The 13744-nt window shown below is 38.0% G+C and overlaps 1 protein-coding gene across 3 annotated transcripts; it reads left to right on the top strand.

Annotated features, from left to right (window-relative positions):
* Nucleotides 1–1109: 1109 nt before the first annotated feature.
* LOC110930646 lies at nt 1110–13460 on the top strand. Of its 3 annotated transcripts, none has more exons than XM_022173996.2 (5): nt 1110–1443; nt 11449–11526; nt 11619–11703; nt 12535–12623; nt 13124–13460. In XM_022173996.2, exons 1-5 carry the CDS (start codon nt 1189–1191, stop codon nt 13265–13267), a joined length of 651 nt encoding a protein of 216 aa, XP_022029688.1. In that variant the 5' UTR covers nt 1110–1188; the 3' UTR covers nt 13268–13460. The 3 variants fall into 3 exon arrangements, with proteins under 3 accessions (XP_022029688.1, XP_022029687.1, XP_022029686.1); XM_022173995.2 differs by lacking the exon at nt 11449–11526 and adding an exon at nt 3720–3797 and having other exon boundaries at nt 1119–1443; XM_022173994.2 differs by lacking the exons at nt 11449–11526; nt 11619–11703; nt 12535–12623; nt 13124–13460 and adding exons at nt 3720–3797; nt 3890–3974; nt 4500–4588; nt 5090–5441 and having other exon boundaries at nt 1132–1443.
* Nucleotides 13461–13744: the final 284 nt, after the last annotated feature.

Here is a 13744-nt window from a genome sequence, read left to right as displayed (position 1 = left end):
ATCTTAGAATCCTCAAATCTTTGATCTTAGATAACACATTTGATTGTCTAGAATCAAGTTGTAGCATATCTTGATTGCTTCACTATCCTATAGCCATGCTTAATAATGATAGGCCATTCGGATTTATTAAAACTTGATGCTTTAGTTGCTTGTGTGACAACAATACAAATAAGACTGAAAGATGAACAAGAAGGAAATACAAGGGGAAAAACAAAGAACTGCATCAGGATAGCTAGAGAAAGGGTAGAAAAGGCACTTCAGTATCTCATAATCGCCTTTGAAAAAAAAAACACCCCAAAACCACCTTAAATAGAGTTGGCACTTTTGGTAGACCTCGTCTCATACCCAGTTATAAAAGCGTATCTCAAACCTGTTGGCGTTTGTACCAAGTTACTCATTACTCTTCACATATTGATAAACTACTACTTTTACTATAGAGCTGCACAAAATATCCGATTAATTAACCGTAACCAGTTATTAACCGAAACCCGTTATTAACTGTTTGAGAAATAACCGGTTAGTGGTTATTTTTAAATTTTAACAGTGAGTTAGTAACCAGTTAAGGATATTTAGTATAGTAACTGGTTTTTAACTAGACCGGTTAACCGGAAAAAAAGGACAAAAAACCAGTTATTAACAAAAAATAACCGGTTAAAGTAATTAACCGGACCCGTTAAAGTAATAACCGGATAAAGCATTAACGGTTAAAGTCAAAAAGTCAAATTAACTGGTATAACTGGTTAACCGAACCGGTTATTGAATTTTTTTTTGAACGTCCAACGTAAGAATCGCTGGGTACTCCGTATGCGGCACCCATTGGCCGAAAGGTAGCCCGCGGCAGCCCAACCTGCACACACAGAGCCCCTAACCCACCATGCCACCAGTTCCGGGGAAAACCCGACCCTGCACCCGGTCGAGAGCACGATAATGCAGAGCCGATAAAACCCGGGTGAATCGGGAATCAAACTTGAGACCTTTCGGTCATGAGTCTTCCTTCATTTCCATAACCACTGAGCCAAAGCCCAGGGGTTTCAATGGGCTTTGGACTTTTGGGCCGTCTCAATTCAAATCAATTTCAGCGTTTCACCAGACCAAAGAGTCTGATAACCCAGTAGTGAAACGTCGTCGTTGAATGTCGAAATTCAGAATTTCAACCACCTAGGCATCTGATTAACATTACAAACAGAGATGGAGGAATTGGAGAGCCGACAGACCCAAATTCTCAACAGAATCACTCAACTCGAGCTCTCACTCCTTCCTCCATCCACCGATGAACAACCCTCCGCCACCGTAGCACGCCTCTCCGCCGCCCTTGTTGCCGGCGGCGTCAAAGACTTCTCGTTCAAGCGGGTTTCCTCCGATTACTACGATTGGTCATTGGAAGCTCGACGAGATGTTCTTGGAGCTGCTTCCATTCATCATCTCTGCAAAAGCATTGTCTTGGTAATGTTACTTCTTTTTAGTACTGCTATATATATGTTTTCTTTTTTTTTTGTTTAGTTTTTTATTGGAATCTATGCAATGTATTAACTTGAATTATATACTCCCTTGGTTTTAAAAGAAAAAAAGTTGCAATTTGCATTTATGGTTTTGGATGCAAAACATGTGATTTTCTTGACAAAATTGGTGTGCATTTAGGGGTTATAGGGTAAACTGATAATTCAGATGATTGTACTAGTAACCTAAGTAGTTAATGCGGTAAAATATCGGATATTGGTCAAGGAGACTGATATTTGAGATATCTGTAATTTTAATATCATGCAAAATTTATATACATATAGCAATTTAACACTAACAATTCGGTATACTGTCCTACCATTAACAAATTAACCTTTCGCAACTTGCAAAACACTAACAATTGTAGCAAGTAGGAATCGATTAAGACTTAAAACAGTAACAACTGACAATTAAGACTTAAAACACTAACATCAGCAATATGAAGAAAGACGAATGGTAGAACTAAGAAAAAAGGTACTGATACCGGGAAAATCTGTGATGTATCGGTCAATATCGCCGATATTATCGGTACCGATATTCTGACCGATATTTTGCACCGATATCTCGGCAGGGTACCGATAACCGATATATCAATGATATATCGGTGATATATCGGGATAATAACTACATAGCTAGTAACTAAAATAGTATTTGGTGTTTGAACAAAATTCATCAATTTGTTATTGAGAACCACTAGATTGGCATTGAAAATCAAATTGCATTTCGTAGTGGATTAAAATGCCTGAAATTCTTTAAATTCATACTCTAAGAAGAATTAATTTTCGTAATCCGGGTGTTTGAATTTCTATATTTTATCCGTAGTAGCCAAAGTCGCAAGGCCCACTCAAGGTGCAAACTGCAAAGGGCTCACCGTCGCTTAAGCATTAAGCACGGGGCGAAAAAAGGTTCACGCCCAAGGCATAAATAAAAAGTTTAATTCCATTCCAAAAATAAAATAAGGAAACCTAAGATATATAGCAGTTAGAATTATCCACTTAATGCCAAAAGGTCGCAATTCACAAAAAAACAACAGTATCTAGAGGCGAGCAAATAACTGAGTTAACTGAACCGCAGCCATGCATGACCTGTACATAGAGATGAATGCAGAGAACCAGTGTTGTAAGAATCGCTAGGCGCTAGTCGGGCGGTGGGGTACCGACTAGCGATTAATCGGGATTAATCGGAATTAATCGGATTGAGACTTTTATATGTAATTTTTAGTTACATATATACACATACATTTTTATATGTAGTTCTTTATAGTAGACATGTTTTAACCCCTTACTAACCCATTTGTGTAAGTAATTGGAAGGAATTTATATGGTTCGGTCAAAATTTGGCCGGCATCTAGCCAAAATTTGGCCAGAATAGGACCACCATTGATTGCCTAGCTATTAATCGGCCATTAATCGGTGAACCTCCGATTAGTGATTAATCGACGACTAATCGGTGACTAGTCGGGATTTTTACAACCATGCAGAGAACTAACAGCCGCCTCTAGAATTCTGCCAAAAGTAGTAGCAATAGATACATGTTTGTACTTTATAGGTGCGGCTATCTGATATTAGTTGCTATTTTATGACATTAGCCACTTATAAAATGTAGAGCTTATCAATAGCAGCTATCCAATATTGCTGAACATGTAGTTAACATGACACTTCAACGACAAAATGAGACAATACAAATAGGAAATGTAGTAGCAAACGTAGTTGTCAATAGCGGCTATAGCGACCGCTATAGCGCGCTATGTAGCGAGGCGACCAAGTGTCGCTATCTGGGTCATAGCGGCCAATAGCGTGAATAGCGACAGATAGGTTTTTTTTATGTAAATAGCAATTAGATATAGCTATAAAATAGCTGGATTTATAGGTTTTTGTTAAATATACATGTAAAATAGCATATATATTTTGATATAATATACATATAAAAATTTTCAAAATTCTTTTTCTAGTGTAACCGTATCGCTATTTATAAAATAGCTGTCGCTATTTGTCGCTATTCGCTATGTAGCATATAGGTCCCTTGTCGCTATTCGCTATGTAGCATATAGGTCCCTTGTCGCTATTCGCTATTAACAACTATACTAGCAAATATTCGAACGTCTTTAATAATATAGACAAAGAACAATTTCTTCTCAAGCTCACTTGTAAATAATTACAACGATATAACTTGATAGCTTCCTTTGCATATTAATACTTTCTTTATCATGTTGCTGCTTGCAGGTAAATACTCAAGCTGCATCCGATATCACAGATTGCAGTGACCGCCAAAATTCAAAGTACTATGTTGTTGTTGTTCAGGTGCTTTTTTGTTCCAGTTTTTCATGCCTTTGTTAGCAATAATGCAACCCACACTGATCTTAATCTATCTTTTTAATCTCTGTTTACTGCAGTATACTGCTCGGTTTAGTGCGGATACTGTAAAAAACTTTCTTTATACGCTCAACAATGGCAAGATACCCAAAAAGAGATTCAACTGTAAGTAACATCTACTGTAATAATTGATGAACACTTCATAGTTTTGTTCTGGTAAATAGAACAGGGTTTCTATTTAGAGTAAACTTCCGTTTTGCTCCCTGTGGTTTGGTCACTTTAACGGTTTTGTCCCAAACCTTTCAAAATAGCCATTTTACTCCCTGATCTTTGAAGGCCTTCATGATTTTGCTCCCCGTCCCTTAACGTCATCCATTTAAGCAGTTAAAGCATGTCACGTGCAAAACACCTGAGGGGCAATTATGTCTTTTTCCAACCCTGATTAATGAGTCACATTTAAAACCCTAACAACCCATTATCTGCTTCCCCATTTCATCTTCTTTATAATAGTTGACTTTCATGTTATACTGCGTTATTTATTATGACCACTAATCACATTCTGTTGAGATCTCTCTTAATAAGAGTTGACTTTCATGTTATACTGCGTCTTTTAGATGTAAATATTTGGATATTTAGGTCAAGATTTGTGTGTGCCATGATCATTAATTGCATTTTAACTTGGCTTTTCAGTAAGACTTGCTCCCGAAGAGATATCACACGAATTGACTGGTTTTGAACACAATGGAGTAACATGTGTCGGCATGAAAACGGACATCCCGGTAAGCTACTAGTTGATCTGCAAAAAGTCTTCTAAAATTATTTATCGTAAAAAAAAAGTTGTTATGCGGATCTTGTGAGTAAGAAAAATGCAAAGTAATTTCTAGATATGCTAATTGATAATAGAGTAAATTACGATTTTGGCCCCTGTGGTTATATCACTTTTACCCTTTTAGCCCAAAAAAGAATTTTTTAACATCTGAGCCCCCAACGTCTTTTTTTCTAACCATTTTGGCCCCTAACACTAACCCCATCCATTAAATGTTAGGGGCCAAAAGGGTTATAAAAAAAGACGTTAGGGGCCAAAAGGGTTAGAAAAAAAGACGTTGGGGGCTCAGATGTTAAAAAATTCTTTTTTGGGCTAAAAGGGTAAAAGTGATATAACCACAGGGGCCAAAATCGTAATTTACTCTTGATAATAAGCCAGTAAGTATTTTTAGTTTGAAAAGTTATAAAACTACATAACTCATAACAATGTTTTTTTTTTTGGTGAATAATGGCAGGTTATTTTGGATGAAGCAATTGTGAAGCTTCAACCTGACTTCTTTTGGCTGGGTGGCGGCGAGATAGATCTAAAATTAGGAATTAGGACTTCCGAATTCATCAACTTCACAAAACCTTTCATTGTGAATTGTAGCGGTTCTTGATTATTTGTCTCGAACATTGTAGCAAGATAATATTATTGACAGATGAAAGATGGAACATGAACTGTAGAAGCTTTCAAAGTTTTGAGCCCATGTTCTCACTTTTGGATTTGGTTTTTGGGTCTCCATTTTTTATTTTTGATATCCACTTTTATATGTAATCAACTCATGTGAAAGAGTGCACAATTAATATTCCTTGTGGTTTGTTCAAGCATACCATAGTATTCCTATTAGATCATGACTAGTGGTTTGGCAAACCACATGGTCTTTTTCGACACGTGACGTCCACATCATCTTAACCAAACAACTTGGTTGAAACTTGAAAGGTCTAGTGGTGAGGTATGGAAACCACATGGTTTGGAATTGTAAAAAATACAAAAACCATGGGTTGACCCTTGCATACCATTGGCTCATTTTTTTTCGTTTTCCTTGAATTTGTCAACCACATCTCGTGGTTTAAACCACATGGCCCGGACGAAATTAGCAAACCACGAGAGGGAGGGATGGTGTTTAGCTCGTGGTTGGCCAAACCACGCGCATTTCACACGCCACTATGGGTGGCCTTATCTTTCCTCTCTAGGTGAAAAATGAGTTCATTGTCATGGACTTGTCCTGTAAGGGTTGTGCATGGTCCTTGAATCCCTAAGGATTGACCCGTTCATCTTGTGCATGATCATGGGTCATTGCCTCCAGTGGCGAAGCTTGAGATTTCTGACGGGGGGTCGAAAACGTATATACCCAACAATTTCTATAGAACCAGGGGATCGAAAATGTATATACCCAAATATCTCTATACGAAAACCACATACATTACACTACTGAGCGAAAAGTTCGGGGGTTCTCCCCGGCCCCTTAATAGCTGCGCCCTGATTGCCACGTTGGTTTCGTCATGTTATGGACTTATTATGGAAGTGATCTCAACCACTAACGAGTGATGTATCTATAAATGCAAGCACTTCTATGAGCCTGAACCCATGGTTTGTATATCAAAACTAAAGACTGCGGTGATATAAGGTGGGTTGGTCTTGATCTTTTTGAGCTGGGTTGGGCGGATTGGGCCATGACCAAGTATCGGTTGTTGGGTCTATAATTTCATATTTTAAGATGCTTTTGTTGGGCCAAAGTTTGAGATGATTTCGTATCGGTTATAATACGACAGAACCGGTTCCTACCCGTACCCGGTTCCCCTCAAAGCTGACAGTACCCGGTTCCTCTTATAACCGGTTCCGGGTCATACCCAGGTATTTGCCCAAAAAGCCAGAACCTGTTATACCCGGTTCCGGGTAGTGTGGAACCGGTTATCAACAGAACCGGGTTCGGGTCGGAACCGGTTCTATCGTATATGCGAAGGAAAAAGCCTGCAACTACTGCATGGAACCGGTTCTCAACAGTGCTGTCCAGTCAAATCACTCTTCAAATCAATATGTTGGAATTTGGAACTATAGGAACCGGTTCTGTCGTATTATAACCGGTTGTGTTATTTAAATCAATATTTCTAATTCATAGATTCATTTCATGCTTTCATTTTTTCAAACCTCTACCAAAAACCCACTATTAAACCTCTCTAATTCGTAGTTTCATACTTGCTAAGAGATATGGCATGCAATGATGAAGTCGTTACGGTGTTGGAAACAAAAAGAAACCCGGCTATTTGGAAAAACTTTGATCTATGCTTAATGTCCGATAGCCACGAGATGGCAAGATGCAAAGGTTGCGGCAAGTTTATGAAGGCGGCGGCTAACTCGACGCTAAAGAAGCACACCGAGAAACATTGTCCGTTGACAAAGGCGAAAAAAAGTGAAAAGGGAGAAACATTGTGTGATAATGTTCCAACGACAAATGGAGCGGATTGATCACCATTGTTGACGGATGTGGAGTTTGTAACTTTGGAATTTTTGGAAGCCATTATAGAAGAATAAGCTAGAAGAAGAAGATTAGGGAGAATTGTGTGATAATCTTGAAAAAATTGCAATGTTTTTATAGGCGGAACCGGTTCCAACGGTCAGGAATCGGTTCTAACGGTAAGATTTTTATTAATTGTTGAATATGACCGTTAGAATCGATTCCAACGGTCAGAAATCGATTCCAAGTAACAGTCTGTGGGCTTTTGTTTGATGGGCCATGTTTTGAGATTAGAGAAGCCCAGCTATAAAACTTTAATAATTAAAGTGGCACAGGTACATATGGAAACCGGGTACGGGTAGGAACCGGGTACGCATGGAAACCGGGTACAGGTAGGAACCGGGTACAAGTTGGAACCGGGTATGGAACTTATTTTTTTTAAATATGGAACCGGGTAGGAACCGTCGGGTTTTTTAAACCCGGAACCGGGTATGCTTTATACCGGGTTGGGATTGGAACCGGTTCCGGGTAGGTTCTAACGGGTCGGGTTTGGAACCGGTTATTATGCCCATCTCTAATCTAATTAATTAAGAAAACTTTATCAAGACTCAAGAGTAGACTTGAATCATGATTCCATAATTGTAAAAAAAAAGGATCATAATTGAGACACCTTAATTATAAAAACACAATAAAGAATAAGCTTTGAATGATAATTTCATAACAAAATTCATAACCAAAAAAAAAAAAAAAAAACCGAAGGGTGTGTTTCGGGTCGAAATCGGACCTGACTAAACCGAACTTAGATTTATACTTAAAATTAAGACCGACAACCAATAAACTTAACCAGTTTTGTTTCGTATCAAGTATCCGGACTAATATGTCATGCATATGCATTTGTTTCAATGGACTACATGATATATGGTGAAGTTTAATCGTGAAGGGTGGAACCAGGAGGGTCAAGAGGGTTCGCTGACTCCCCAATGATCAAAACACATGTTTGTTTTTTATATATAAAAGCGGAGTTTTGTTAAGATAAACATGAGTTAGACCCATTAGTTGTAATCCCTGGTGTATTAACCTTATGATGACCCAGACTAGAAAGTTTTGGTTCCGCCATTGTGTTGTCGTAGAAGCTGCATGCCTGCGATTTGGGCTGTAGTTAGAGATGGATGGCTTCATTTTCTATATATACTGGATTTAGGTATTTGAAAAACTCTTCTCTACCGACAATTAGGACCAGAGGCATTGTGCATGTTTTATAAATGAAAAATGATAATTGAGGATTGATTTTAGCTACCCTACGAATAATCTGTCCTGGCCCCCATCTAAGGTAGAGTCCACATTTGACTTTTGAATGTTAACATGTCATATTTTGTTTGGTTGTTGATGAAGGTCCAAGTGTAGAGGATTTTGGTTGAACTCATACGTGTGGACACGAATGCAGCTCCGAAAAGCCCGGGCCCGCGTGAGGCAGTTTCGTTTTTTTTTTTCTGCTGCGCTGCGCCTCAGGCCGTTTTTTTTTTCAAAAAAAAACCCATTTTTGCGCCTAGGCTGCCACCAGGCGCTATTGGTGCGCCCGGGCGCCTAGGCGCGCGCTTTTTGTGCTTTTGACAACATAGATAGCAGCAATATGAAGAAAGACAAATGGTAGAACTAAGAAAAAAGGTATATCGGGAAAATCGGTGATGTATCGGTCAATATCGCTGATCTTATCGGCACCGATATCTCGGCAGGGGACCGATAACCGATATATCACTGATATATCAGGATATTAACTACATAGCTAGTAACTAAAATAGTATTTGGTGTTTGAACAAAATTCATCAATTTGTTATAGAGAACCACTAGATTGGCATTGAAAATCAAACTGCATTTCGTAGTGGATTAAAATGCCTGAAATTCTTTAAATTCATACTCTAAAAAGAATTAATTTTCGAAATCCGGGTGTTTGAATTTCTATACTTTATCCGTAGTAGCGAAAGTCGCAAGGCCCACTCAAGGTGCAAACTGCAAAGGGCTCACCGTCGCTTAAGCATTAAGCACGGGGCGAAAAAAGGTTCACGCCCAAGGCATAAATAAAAAGTTTAATTCCATTCCAAAAATATAATAAGGAAACCTAAGATATATAGCAGTTAGAATTATCCACTTAATGCCAAAAGGTTGCAATTCACAAAAAAAAACAACAGTATCTAGGGGTGAGCAAATAACTGAATTAACCGAACCGTAATCGAATTAACTGAACCAGCCATGCATGACCTGTACATAGAGATGAATGCAGAGAACTAACAGCCGCCGCTAGAATTCTGCCAAAAGTAGTAGCAATAGATACATGCATGGTTGCAAAAGTCACTAGGCGCTCCCTAGTCGGTCGAGTGGGGAGTTGAGAGTACTCGGTCTAGGCGGAGAGTACTCGGGGAGTACTCGGACATGCTAAATTATAAAGAAATTAGTTTTCGAAAGTTAAATATATGTCAAATAACATAAATTTACTAATAATTATAACAAAATACGTGAAAATGATATTCATTCTTTAATATTTTTTTAATATGATAGATACAGAAATTATGTTTTATTTTTTTAGAGTAAAATACACGGATAGTCCCTGTGGTTTTGCAAAATAACACCTATAGTCCCTAACTTTTGGAAATTACACCGGTGCTCCCTATGGTTTGACAGTTTGTTACTCGGATAGTCCCTAGAGTGGATGACGGTTAGTTTTCCCCGTTTAGTGGATGTGAAATGTCAAATTTACCCTTCATCTTCTCCACCCTATAAAAACATAACAATCTCACCCCAACCCCAACCCCAACCCCAACCCCACCCACCCCCCACCTTTCTCTCTGCCCCCCCCCCCCCCCCCAATATACCAAACACCACCCACCGTAGCAATCTTCATGTGCTCTCGATTAGTATCTAAGCTGGAACCAACATAAAGCTCCATATTAGAAGATGCACCGTGTCCATGATGGTCTTTAAGATTATTTTCACCGACTATCGTGGCCTCATTTGCACATTTAGGGCAAGTGCAATTGCCACCAAGAAAAGGTGATAATTCTTCAAACTATTTGGAAAGAACCTCGGGTAATCTTCTCCCACAACCATTAACTTTTGTTGTAAACTATTTGGAAAGAACCTCTGGTAATCTTCTCCCACAACCATTAACTTTTGTTGTGTTCTGTTCTTCAAAACCTGAACAGATTTACAAAAGTACCATTTAGGTTTTGATAAAAGTGTCGTGTATAAACCCAACTCAAGCTCGCAATTATTTAGAATGATGACAATGAGCGAGTAAATATGTCTAGATAAAAGGATCAAAATTGCAACCTTTATTAGTGTCTAAATTTCTATCTTTATTCTCTTTCTGTGATGATGAATTATGAACAAGAAATGGTGAGGTGAAAAAAAAGTAGAAAATCAAAGATGCTTACTTGGAATAGAGTTTGAGTTGTGACTCGGGCAACAGAGGGGAGCCGTACAGCAAGTAAACACCCAAGCCGTTCTGGGTAATGATCTTGAAGAAGTACAGCGCACGATCTCAACGTTTTTACGGGAATTCCAAAAGATGAGAGTCCATCACAGTCCATCAAAACAGTAACCTGAGGATGTTCCGCATCAAGCAAGTTTATAACTCCATGTTCGAGAGAAAGGTAGGGGTGGGTGGGGTTGGGATGGGGTTGTTTTGTTTTGTTTTTATAGATTGGAGAAGATGAAGGGTAAATTTGTCATTTCACATCCATTTAACGGAGAAAACTAACCGTCATCCACTCCAGGGACTATCCGAGTAACAAACTGTCAAACCACAGGGAGCACCGGTGTAATTTCCAAAAGTTGAGGACTATAGGTGTTATTTTGCAAAACCACAGGGACTATCCGTGCATTTTACTCATTTTTTTAAGTCAAACTTGACCTGGATTGACCTACTAGATCCGATTTTGGCAGAGGTTGACCGCATTTGGTCAATTCCGAGTAATTAGGCGGAGTTGAAGAAAGTCGCCTCGGCAACCTACCTTGGAGCGATTACTCGGAGAATACCCGGACTTGGAAACCTTGTTTTACAACCATGGATACATGTTTATGTTTATACTTTATAGGTGCGGCTATCTGATATTAGTTGCTATTTTATGACATTAGCCACTTATAAAATGTAGAGCTTATCAATAGCAGCTATCCGATATTGCAGAACATGTAGTTAACATGACACTTCAACGACAAAATGAGACAATACAAATAGGAATGTAGTAGCACATAGTCGAACGTCTTAAATAATATAGACAAAGAACAATTTCTTCTCAAGCGCACAGTAAATAATTACAACGATATAACTTGATAGCTTCCTTTGCATATTAATACTTTCTTTATCATGTTGCTGCTTGCAGGTAAATACTCAAGCCGCATCCGATATTACAGATTGTAGTAACCGCCAAAATTCAAAGTACTATGTTGTTGTTGTTCAGGTGCTTTTTTGTTCCACTTTTTCATGTCTTTGTTAGCAATAATGCAACCCACACTGATCTGAATCTATCTTTTTAATCTCTGTTTACTGCAGTATACTGCTCGGTTTAGTGCTGAGTCTGTAAAAAACTTTCTTTATACGCTCAACAATGGCAAGATACCGAAAAAGAGATTCAACTGTAAGTAACATCTACTGTAATAATTGATGAACACTTCATAGTTTTGTTCTGGTAAATAGAATAGGGTTTCTATTTATTATGACCACTAATCACATTCTGATCATAGTTGTTAATGGCGAATAACGACAAATAGCAATAAGGTACCTATATGCTACATAGCGAATAGCGATAAATAGCGTGTGTCTATTTTATAAATAGCGATGCACTAGAAAAAAAAACTAAAAATTTTATATGTATATTATATCAAAATACCCTGGTATATATATAGGAAAAGTGTAAAATACAATACGGCTTAACGTACATCACGTACGATAACGTGCGTGATTAATGTTTTCATCATGCGTGATTAATGTCTTCCAACATGCGTGATTTGGGTTTTTTAGTTTATAACGTGCGTGATTTTCAAATGAACGTGCGTAATTATCTGTCGTACGTGATGTACGTTAAGCCGTATTGTACGTTAACTGACCTCTATATATATATATATATGCTATTTTACATAGTTACATGTATACTTAACAAAAACCTAAAATCCAGCTATTTTATAGCTATATTTAATTTCTATTTATATTAAAAAAAACAAAAAAAAAATTGTCGCTATTATAGCTATCTATCGCTACAACCCTAATAGCGAGCCTAGACCTATACGCTACGTAGCGCGAGATAGCGATCACTACGCTCGCTATTGACAATTATGATTCTGTTGAGATCTCTCTTAATAATAGTTGACTTTCATGTTATACTGCGTCTTTTAGATGTAAATATTTGGATATTTAGGTCAAGATTTGTGTGTGCCATGATCATTAATTGCATTTTAACTTGGGTTTTCAGTAAGACTTGCTCCCGAAGAGATATCACACGAATTGACTGGTTTTGAACACAATGGAGTAACATGTGTCGGCATGAAAACGGACATCCCGGTAAGCTACTAGTTGATCTGCAAAAAGTCTTCTAATATTATTTATCGTAAGAAAAAAAGATGTTATGCGGATCTTGTGAGTAAGAAAAATGCAAACGTAATTTCTAGATATGCTAATTGATAATAGAGTAAATTACGATTTTGGCCCCTGTGGTTATATCACTTTTACCCTTTTAGCCCAAAAAAGAATTTTTTAACATCTGAGCCCCCAACGTCTTTTTTTCTAACCATGTTGGCCCCTAACGCTAACCCCATCCATTAAATGTTAGGGGCCAAAAGGGTTATAAAAAAAGACGTTAGGGGCCAAAAGGGTTAGAAAAAAAGACGTTGGGGGCTCAGATGTTAAAAAATTCTTTTTTGGGCTAAAAGGGTAAAAGTGATATAACCACAAGGGCCAAAATCGTAATTTACTCTTGATAATAACCCAGTAAGTATTTTTAGTTTGAAAAGTTGTAAAACTACATAACTCATAACTATGTTTTTTTTTTTGAATAATGGCAGGTTATTTTGGATGAAGCAATTGTGAAGCTTCAACCTGACTTCTTTTGGCTGGGTGGCGGCGAGATAGATCTAAAACTAGGAATTGGGACTTCCGAATTCATCAACTTCACAAAACCGTTCATTGTGAATTGTAGCGGTTCTTGATTATTTGTCGCAAACATTGTAGCAAGATAATATTATTGACAGATGAAAGATGGAACATGAACTGTAGAAGCTTTCAAAGTTTTGAGCCCATGTTCTCACTTTTGGATTTGGTTTTATGGGTCTCTAATTTTTATTTTTGATATTCACTTTTATATGTAATCAACTCATGTGAAAGAGTGCACAATTAATATTTCTTGTGATTTGTTCAAACGTACCAGTATTCCTATTGGACCATGAGTAGTGGTTTGACAAACAACGTGGTCTTTTTCGACACGTGTCGTCCACATCATCTTAACCAAAGACTGTGGTGATATAAGGTGGGTTGGTCTTGATCTTTTTGAGCTGGGTTGGGCGGGTTGGGCCATGACCAAGTATCGGTTGTTGGGTCTATAAAATATGCTTTTGTTGGGCCAAAGTTTAAGATGATTTTATGGACCTAAGGCAAGGGTAGGGTTCCAGCGTGAACAACCTCCCAAG

Source organism: Helianthus annuus, chromosome 3 (genome assembly GCF_002127325.2).
Source record: "Helianthus annuus cultivar XRQ/B chromosome 3, HanXRQr2.0-SUNRISE, whole genome shotgun sequence".
In the NCBI taxonomy this organism is placed as follows: domain Eukaryota; kingdom Viridiplantae; phylum Streptophyta; class Magnoliopsida; order Asterales; family Asteraceae; genus Helianthus; species Helianthus annuus.
Note: the sequence above shows the minus strand (reverse complement) of the source record. Positions and strands in the feature narration are given on the sequence as shown.

Excerpts from the sequence above, each read along its gene's own strand:
- LOC110930646 (XM_022173996.2), top strand. The coding sequence starts at position 1,189 with ATGGAGGAATTGGAGAGCCGACAGACCCAAATTCTCAACAGAATCACT. Across the intron at positions 11,704-12,534 it reads ACCGAAAAAGAGATTCAACT|TAAGACTTGCTCCCGAAGAG; the intron begins GTAAGTAACATC and ends TTGGGTTTTCAG. Across the intron at positions 12,624-13,123 it reads GCATGAAAACGGACATCCCG|GTTATTTTGGATGAAGCAAT; the intron begins GTAAGCTACTAG and ends GAATAATGGCAG.